Source organism: Emys orbicularis, chromosome 8 (genome assembly GCF_028017835.1).
Source record: "Emys orbicularis isolate rEmyOrb1 chromosome 8, rEmyOrb1.hap1, whole genome shotgun sequence".
Lineage (NCBI taxonomy): Eukaryota > Metazoa > Chordata > Testudines > Emydidae > Emys > Emys orbicularis.
This window is the reverse complement of record NC_088690.1, coordinates 43,330,209-43,340,436: the sequence shown is the minus strand read 5'-3', so window position 1 is coordinate 43,340,436 and position 10,228 is coordinate 43,330,209. Positions and strand designations below refer to the sequence as shown.

The 10,228-nt window shown below is 40.9% G+C and overlaps 1 protein-coding gene across 2 annotated transcripts in view; it reads left to right on the top strand.

Annotated features, from left to right (window-relative positions):
- The first annotated feature begins 801 nt into the window (after nt 1-801).
- VAV3 (vav guanine nucleotide exchange factor 3) overlaps nt 802-10,228 on the top strand; it is a 238,636-nt gene continuing 229,209 nt past the window's right edge. For both annotated transcript variants that reach the window (XM_065410115.1, XM_065410114.1), the window contains exon 1: nt 802-1,148. In XM_065410115.1, the coding sequence (XP_065266187.1) occupies nt 945-1,148 (204 nt within the window). In that variant the 5' untranslated portion in view covers nt 802-944. The remainder of the gene's footprint in view (nt 1,149-10,228) is intronic.

Sequence of the window (10,228 nt, the reverse complement as noted above, 5' to 3'; positions counted from 1 at the left end):
TGGAGATAGGGCAGGCAGGGAGCCTGCCTTAGCCCCGGGCCCCCGCTGCGCTGTTGACTGGACTATTAACAGCACGGTCGGCAGTGCTGACCGAAGCCACCAGGATCCCTTTTCCACCGGGCGTTCCGGGCGAAAACTGGATGCTTGGCAACCCTAGCTGTGCTGCCGCCGCACTCCCTGACTTGAAGTGATTTCCATCATATACAGGATTTACAGTTTGGTTCAGTGGCTCTCAGCACCCCTACTATTAAAATTGTTCCAGCACCACTGCAGAGAGACGGCTGATCTTAATCAGGACTGCAGGAGCAGTACATTTCCCTGGAGTTAAAAGGTGCATGATAATTTTGAGGACCAATCCTCCATTACTGGTGTACCGCCACACAGGGCCTGATCCTACATTCCTGGTGCTGCCTCCCTCAGCCAACGCTCAGGGAAGAAGACTGCTGGGTCCCTGCTGTCCCAGTCCACTGGTTCAAGCTGCTCAGAAGTTACAGGAAAGTGGCTACATCAGATAAACCTGATCATAACGAGCTCCCCTCTCTCAAACGGGGCTGGAGTAGCCTTTTGGATGGCAGGGGCTTCCAGCTACAGGAGAAGGCCCTGCATAGGAAGGAGAGGCCCCGGGGCCACCAGCCCGGCAGGCAGCTCCGCAGCACCGACCCCTCCACACAGCGTGCACCACTTGCCCAGGGACAATGCGCGCGCACCTGTCCCGAGCCCATCCTCTAGTCTGCGCAGAGGGGGAGGGGGAAGCTCGCACGCAGCCTCTCCAGGCGCCGCCGCCCGGCAGCTGCTGCCGCTCGCGCTCTGCAAAGGGCAGGGGCGGACGGAAGAGCCGGAGCGGAGCACTGCGGCAGCGGGGAGCCCCGAGGGCTTCCCTGCCTCTCCGGGTTTGGGGACCGGGCGCTTGCAGCCCGCAGCATCCTCCCCGCCTGGTGCCCGGCATGGAGCCCTGGAAGCAGTGCGCCCAGTGGCTGATCCACTGCAAGGTGCTGCCGCCCAACCATCGAGTGACCTGGCCCACGGCTCAGGTGTTCGACCTGGCGCAGACCCTCCGCGATGGGGTCCTGCTCTGCCAGCTGCTCAACAACCTGCGCAGCCAATCCATCAACCTGAAGGAAATCAACCTCAGGCCTCAGATGTCCCAGGTAAGGGCGCCGCTCCGCAAGGGCTCCTGCTGCCCCCAGCTCGCATCCCCCATTAATCAGCGGCTTAATTTCTTTGTGCGAATGCGGAGATGCTCTAAATAGCCTGCTCGTGTTTTGCTTTCACTTACCCGGTAGCATTTAACTCTAAAGTGTTGGAGGAGAGGATGCACGCGAGGTGAAAGATGCTGTAGGGAGTTAAGCCGTATTGTATGGAGGGGCACATGCCCACCCTCCATGCCCCCTACCGTAGTCACAGCACGTTTTATGAGAAGTACTCAAGCTACTCTGTGTTTAAAATAGTTATTGTGAAGTAAGGAGGTATTGAAATGCCTTCTATTTTTTTTTAAAAAGCAACAAGCAACTCTCCTAAAACCATACAAAACACAACCCCTCCCCAACATATTTCAATTTCGTTTTGTTGTCAAATTCTGTCCTGATGACTAGGTCAGCAATTTTAAAATGAACTGTGTCATGTAGAATGAGGAATCTAGGAAGCTGAATTACCATTCTGAATAATTATAATAGCTAGGGGGAAAAAACTCCCAAGAAGACTAACTTGACATAAATCTGCTGCAGCCCTCTCAAGGTTTCTGGGCATGTGATCTAATCACATGCTGGTGTTTTTAGTGTTTCCCCAACCATTCCTCAAAAGACAAGCAAAAAATATAACAAAACCTGTGTGTGAGATTGTTAGGCGTCTGATCTTCATGGAGATCAAAGTTAAAGCTCAGGGTCCCTCTCAGTCAGTCCTGTGTGCCTATGTCTTGGATTACATATTGTATTGGGGACTTCAGAACAGAGGGGTTCCTTCTGGACCTCAGAAGCTGTGATCCCCATGCACAAAGCTGTGATAACCTAAGCACGTGATTTCAGTTTCGACTGTAAATTTCATGCTTTTTGTCAGATAAAATTGGACCTAATGTTACTTCTTTCACCCCTCTTCCCACTGGTGTTTTTGAATTTCCTTTTCATTTATTTTTGAGAGGCCCCCATCCTAGAAGGCACATGATGTAGATGGGGAGCTCCTTTGAAGTCACTGGGGTTTTGCACAGGTGTCTTTTCTCCTGGAACAATTTACAAAGATCAGAGGTCCAGTCACTGACCCTGCAAAAAAGCACATGCTTAATTTTAAGCATGTGAGTAGTCACATTGAGTTAAATATGCAGAAGGTTAATTAGATGGATAAGCTTTTGCAACATCAAGGCCTTGTTTTGTATCCTTCTCCTTTTTGAGTTGTATGAATTATAGTGTTAATCCTTATTTATGGAGCGGTAATAACCATGGTTAAGCTACCTTCCCAATATAAACCTGATTTTTAGTACACTTTTCTAATGTACTAAATCTTCCTGAATCTTTACATCCTGCATCTCAACCCTGGTAGATTTTATCTGAGAAATTGTTTTTTTAATTTTTAAAAAATTAAAAACTGAGCAGTTATAAAGTTATGGTGTTTGGAATTGCAAACACCTGTCCTTCAGATTTGAAAAATTTCCTAATGATTTTTTTTGTCTCTTGTCTCAAAAGAACTTAGAATTTCTGAAATTGGGCCTGAACCTGCAAATGAGTCTGCTTGGGTGGACTCTGTGCTCCTGTGGAGACTCATGCAGAACTGGGGTTGCACTTTGTTGGCTTTGCTGAAGACAAGTTCCTCTTAGTCTTATAGGGGGCGATAAAGAGCACTGTTCAAACTAATAATATGAAAAATGTATTTAATATAAACAATTTATAATTAACTGACTTTTTGTTTCTGGTTTTGCTGGATTGACCTGGACAAACGGGTACATGGGGGGCATGGATTGAAGTGGGAGCATGGGGGGGAATTGTGGTGAGTTAGGAGTCTGGGAAGAGATATGGAGAGCATGAAGAGTAAACAGAGGATGATGGTAGGTCTGAGGACTGAGAGGTACCTGGTGAGGTAGCGTGATGCCATGTTTCTTGTTTTTGAATGGAAGGGGTAGTGGTGAGGATGCGAGTGCATGGAGTGGTAGGCAGGATGGTGGCATTCATAAAGCAGAGAGTAGGGCTCCTCAAGTGCATGGAAGTTACAAAGGACAGGGAAAGCACAGGGCATGTGTGCAGGAGGAGGCATGAGAGGGTTACAGGAACGGCGTGGGGTGTAATTGTAACTTGTTGTTTTGACCCTGGCATATATTTTTGCAAATTTTAGGGTGGCAAGTTAAGGTTGGTTGATTAAGAGTGATGAGGATTATATGTCTGTGGAGAATTGGTTGGGTCTCTTCACTATTCATTTCCAGACATTCTTGTGTTTTGTTTTTTAAAGAGAGGCCAAATTTTTGGTATGAATATATATGTTAGGCCATACCTGAATCGTGAGATGATTGTCAAATAATTGCAGCTGAGTTGCGGACAAGACATGGAAAATTGTGGAAAAGTAATAGTGGACCTTTTATTAATTGTGTTTATTTGGAAACCCAGAGAAGACCTATTTGTTTAAGAAAAATTTGCTGGAACAATATAAACACTCAAGTATTATATTATGCCTGCTAATTTTTTTGATAACCAGACATTTTGCTGCAACTATATTACAGTCATTAATGTCCGGGACTCTGGCTGTCAGCTGCCCGGGACTCTGGCCGTCAGCTGTACGGGGCTGACGGCGGGAGCCCTGTCATGTGCGGGGCTGACAGCAGGACCCTGGGCTCCCACTGTCAGTCCCGGGAGGCTGAAGGCCAGGGCTCCCGCTGTCAGCCCCGCACTGTCAGCATTGCATGGCTGACAAAAAGAATGCCAGTCTTTAATATGGCTATGTAAAATATTAACATTATATTAAAATATTATGAGAAGAGATTCTGAGTACAAGTGGTCTTCTTCTAATCTCACTTGATACGCACCAGTAACTTCTCTGATGTATACGGAAGTTAAGTAGATGTCTGCTGAAGCGAGAATAGACTTTAACATTTTGCAACACTTTCAGAATACCAGAAGGACCTAATAATTTGTAACATTTTACTTTTTTTATTGAAGCTTATTTTAGACTAGTGGGAATGCAATATTACCACCCAGGTTTAGGAACCTCTCTCATTTCATGTGTTATTAAACATAGATGCCTGTACAATTAATGTAAATTGGACTACGCTCGCTTGACATATTTAGTCCACAACCACTGGTTGGTGTCAGTTATTTTCTTTCTTTTTATTACACCATTCTCATCTTGGCAAATGCATTTACTGCAAAATATTCTGTAAAAGCCAATAATGCATTATAAATAATATATCAAGAATAAATTGCAACCAGTCAAAATAAAAACTATACCAGCAGCGTACTGGATGCAAATGTTACAACAGACATTCTAAAATACTTAAATCTTCAAAATCTGAATAGTATATATGACACTGTACAGAAGAGGTGGTATTCTGTACCTTTTGTTAAATGACGTAGAGATGGTAGAGGACATGAATTTTAAGTGGAGCAAATTCAAATGAAATTCTCTTATAGCACACATTTAGTAACAGTATACGCTAAGTAGGATTTGCTAGATTGGAACAGAGCACTAGTTCATCTACTCTGGCATTCAGCTTCTGGCAGTGACAGTCTTGGAGGGAAGAATTCTCCTTCTTCCTCCAAATCCTGGTTCTCCAACTCATGATATATTTAGCCATTTATGCATCCCTGTATGTAGAATGTGTGTGGATGATCCCTTGCTGATCCTTCTAGGCAATCAGTTTTGTGTCCTAATGCATAAGGTCTGGTTGCTATTACTTCCATAGCTTGCAAAACTATAAATAATTTACAGATAAACTGTTGGATATAGCTTCATATAATACTCAAATTTCATTATGGATAAAAATATGTAAATATATTCTACTGGGTTAATGAACTAGAAAGGTTTCTTCATAATAACCCACAATATTTTCTGGGTCAGTAACTAATTGGAATCAGCAATGGCTCAGAATTAATACTACTTGTCTAGACCAATGCTAGTTGATTTTACTTCTGATCTATTAAAACTGTAGTAGTTTGATGCTTACTTTTAGCAGACAAAAGCAAAATACCCTCCTGCATTCTTTTTCAGAGAGAACTTTCTGGAGAAAGATACAATGTGTAAAGTATGTATGTGTTTAAAAAAGCAAGGTCATTTGAGGATTATTCAGATTCATACCTATTTCGTGAATATTCTCTGTAAATATGAGCCTTCAAATATGATTTAAAATGTTACTTTGATTATTTATAATATATTCTTGAAATGAAACCTTGATATCTGTATATTATATATTTGTATAATGTCAGAGATGTGGTAAATGCTTCATAGACAGGTAAGAAGGCTGGGTCTATGGCCCCAAAAACTTACAGTCCAAGGTCCTGATCTGGCAAGCTGCTTTGTGCAGATGGACACTTGCAACTGCTTCAAGCCCACTGACTTGAACTTGACTCTTGCAGGTACAGGGATTTGTCTACGTGGATCAAAACCTATAAGGGCCAAATCTTGATCCTAGTAAAGATCTTGCTAATTTATGCTAGGTGCTAAGTGGCTCTGCAAAGTGAAGAGAAGCCTCTTCTCCCATTGATTTCCATGAAAGAAGTCAATCAGACCTTTGCAGGAGGCACTTTCCACGTTAGAGAATCATCCCCTGAAAGTTTCAGAAATTATTATAACCTTGGATATGTTTAAAAATGTATTTAGGTCGGCAGTGCATAAATAGAAAATGAAGGGCCTAATCTTGTGAGTTGCTGAGCATTCTAAAAAGGTACTGAGCATCAACTCCCATTGTAGCTTAAGTGAGCTGAAGGTGCTTGGAACCTCTTGGGGAGATACTCAAAATCTTTCATGATTGGGCTGTGTATTTGCAATGTTTTCAGAAATAGTTACACTTGTCAGTAGTCTAATAAATTCTCTGCATTATGTAATATCTGTCATAAGATCTCACAGTGCTTTGTAAACACTAGTTAATTGTCCTATTCCTGTGATGTAGCAAGTGGTATGTTATCCCCACGGGCACTGAGAGGGAAAGTGCCAGTGGTAGACTGGGAATTAGAACTTGGGAGGTCCTGGCTCCCAGATGCAGACATAGTCCACTAGTGCATATTGTTTTGTAAGCCAAGATGCCTGTGGTAATATTTTGCCTGTATTGTTTGACCCTCATGTGTCTCTTTATGGTTATGCATGTGTCTTTTGTGGAGTAAAACTGGTATTTTCCTGTTCAGTTTTGTCAACTCTCATGGATTTGGTCCCTGCTACAAGCAGAGTTATGATGACATGAAGAATTCTGGTCATCAAACAATTTTTGGGAAACAAAACCATAGAGCAAGACACTGGCCTCATAAAATGCCCTGTAGTCTAGTGAAAGGTGCATTAAACTGCAAACCCAGATAGCATGAGTTCTATTCCCAGCTTTTCCTCTGACTGCTGTTGACATTTCTGTGTCCTTCACATCATTTATTGTGAACCAAGGTTTCATGCCTTGGGGGGTAGCTATCATTCACCAGTTTCAGAGAGAAGGTAAGTGATAGCTTGCATTGCAGGCAGAGCTGGGAATAGACCCCAGGCCTCTAATATTACAGAGTCAAGTCTCCTCCACTTTGCCACATAATGCTTTCAGAAGGAGCACGGCAAATTAGATCTTTCTATAACACACATTAATACAGTGTGGCTCTATGCCACCCTTTAGCAGCTAGATGACATATAGAGATTTATGACTTTGTTCCCATGGTAAGAGAACTTGTTCTTTAGATGAAATGGTAGAGACTCTGGTTTTTACATCCAAAGCTCCTGGGTTCAGTCCCTACAGATGATTCAAGTAGGGGTGTTGTTACGTTTGGCTATGATGTCTGTAACCACTAGACCATAATCCGCTGTCAGTGCTAGAAATAGAAACCAAGCATCCTGCTGCCCAAGCATTCCACTGTTGTGTCACAAACACGTGTGTGACCCACTGGCAAGGTGTGTGTGGTCTCCCCCGTATGGGCTGGGCTACATAGAAGATAGCAGCATGTTGTTCTCTCCCACCCACCACCTTACTCAAGTTACTCCTATAACTAAAGTGGAAGTGGTTTGTGCTGTGGATCTGAAGGTTATGGATTCAAACCCCACTGATGACACATATCGAGGTAAAAAAACACACATATATGTACAAGTCAGTGTAAGGACCCCTGGAGTCATTGTTTTGATGGTTTTATATCACAAAGCATTGTATTTAGAAGCAAATTTGGTTATTGTGCAAATGTTTGTTTTACTGTTGCATTTTTATTATTTGTATTTGGTTACAGGGAGTTGTCCCTTTTAAGAATAGTGTTTGGCTGACTGACAGCAATGTGCGGGAGATTTTGTGTGTGTCATGAGAGTGGAAAACCCACTGTGTTCGAGCTCTAAGAAGGCCAGAACTTGATTTAATAAACTTCTCTTTCCAGAAAGTCAGCCTCATTTTTGAAGGACTAACGTTAGTGCTTATGAGGGACTGGAAGTCTTAGGCATTGCTAATGGGCTATAGAGCCTTTTGCCTGTAGGGCACCAGTGTGAATTGTGCCCAGCTCAGCAGGGATGAAAAGTTGTTCCCATCAATGGATATTTAATAGCCCCTATGTGAGAGGAGTCTGACAGGTCTCAGTTCCAGCTCCTATGTCACAAATTCACCACTATGCTTTGCACTAGAGTAGAAGCTCTTTGGGACAGAGACTGTCCCTGCTATGTGTTTGCACAGACTGACAATGGGACCCTGTGTTTGGTGAGGGTCCTGTAGCAGGGGCCAAAATCACATTACTTTAAGTTTGCAAGAATTGGCAACATCAGTTGTCATGCGCATACTGGGAGAGGGAGTTCAGAAGACAACAAAAACCACATTTAAGCTTTAAAAAGACTTTTTTTTTGCCCATATGTATTTTTGGATTTGACTCATGCGTTTTGAACTTTGATGTTGGTAATACTGCATACTTTGTGTGGTGTTGCACAGAACAAACAAAGCTGTCCCGTTACAAGCGCGATCCTCACTGTAAAGCAGTGCTGAGCCTTCCTAACAGCCAGAAAGGGGGATAAGAGAGGAACTGTGTTAGTTTAATTACAGAGACCATTGTATGATGCCTTAACATTGTGTTGCAAAAGTTTTCGTGAGATGTCGCATCAATGCACGACGACCTTGAGTCATGAGGATTGCACAACACAAGGTAATGTCGTCGTGTTGCATTGTAACTTTGTGGTAATTCCATTTCATGACAAACTGCTTCCCCAGGGCTGGACTACACTAGTGTAAATAATAAAAATAGAAATGACCCATAACTGAAAGTTCTAATCATAATGTTTAATCTTAATTGTAACAGATATTGGATAAATTGTCATCAGAAATATGGGCCTTAAAACAAATTAGCTGTGCTGTCCTGCATTAGACTATCTTTTTGCAACTTCTATATCTGTGGCACTTTGTAAATTTCATTTTGAAATAGTTTTTGCAAGGAGTTCTGTTAACTTGTGAGAAATTGCTAAACAGGAAAGCGGCAAGTGATGTGCTGCTGGCATCGGAGTTCACTAAAGGGGATGTTTATATAAATTATTTATTTAAAATAACCATTTCCTGTAATCATTCTTAAAACAATAAAATAAATTACCGTTTACTTTGTCTAAGTTTTATAAATTTTTACCTCTTATTTTCAAGGGAGTAGTTTTTTCATATGATCACCTAAAAATATGGAAGTACATTATTGTTGTCATTCTGGCTCTGACTTATCTTTAGGTGTAGAAATTAAGATTTAATGAGAAACTCCTTCATGCTTGCGTGGCAATATGTCTGCCAAACTCCCTGTGCAAAGTGATGTGACTATATCCCTTAAATCTTAGGAGGGGACCAAAGGATCTGAATTTTGAAAAAATATAAAATAATTTATAGTAGTCCGTGGTAATGTCCCAGGAGCCAAGATTATCTCAGCATTTTTATTATAATCTCTTTTAAAATTTGATTTCTCAAGGATTTTGAGCTGTGACAGAGAGTCTTTCAAGATTGGAACTTGGCATACTAGTTATCAGCTCAGGAGAACAATTTTTTTTGTTAACAGGAGAAACCCTATTTGATGAACTAGTTGGGGATTTAGGAATTTATAAAATCAAAAAGTTCATAAAATTTAACATATCAGAATTACAATATTTATAGTGAATAAATTAATTTATTAATCATCCAATGACAGTGTACATAACTAACAGTAACTAATGTATACTGTGATGTTTCTTTGTTTGATAGAATTGCTTCTCTTCGCTGCTGCCAAATGGATCAGTCTTTTCAAACCTGAACAGCTACTTGAATATTGGCTGAAGGATTGAAGTTACATTCAGTGGCAGAAAAATGATTCAGATAACTGGTTGTTCATAAGATTGATGTTCATAAAATCAGGGTTCTATTGTGTTTTGCACTTGGGTTATTGAGTTTATGAGAATGCTAAAAGGGTTATGTTTAGGTGTTAAAGATGCTTTTTCTCTAACTATAAAAACATTTTGTTTAGCTAAAGTTGGGAAATGATTTAATCTTTGATATGAGGTGAGGGGAATAACATGAGAGAGAAACAACAACATGAATTAATCAATTTGTAATGTCTGTTGTTGAGCATAAGCAACAATATTTAAGTGATAAAGTGTTTGTAATTCAGATAGCAGGCAGTCCCATTAAACATGCCCAATTAAACAAGTGAAAATTTGGTTTGTTTTAGCCCCTGATCCTGCAAACATTTATGCACTTGTTTAACTTTATTTACATGCTTAGTCTCATTGAGGTCAAGTTAAATACGTGCATAAGTATTTGCAGAATTGGGGCCTTCATGAAGTAAATAATGTAAATAAAAAAAAATAGAGATTTCCTTGTAAAGAAAATGTAGCTGTAACCTGATCAATTTTGCTCAAAAAAAAAAAAAAAAAAAAAGAGAGAAAAAACCACAGGAAGAGTAATAACCTGGCTCTTGGTATGTAACTTTCTGACAAAGTTACCAATTGCACTTATTATTCTAAGAAAGTGAAGGAAATAAAAATGGTCATCAGATCAGTTTCCAAATATCCTTTACTTGATTCCCTTGAAGAGAAAAAGGAATATGCACTCGTAACATTTTTTAGGATTATATTTACATGTTAACCACTTAATTAGTGCTTAATG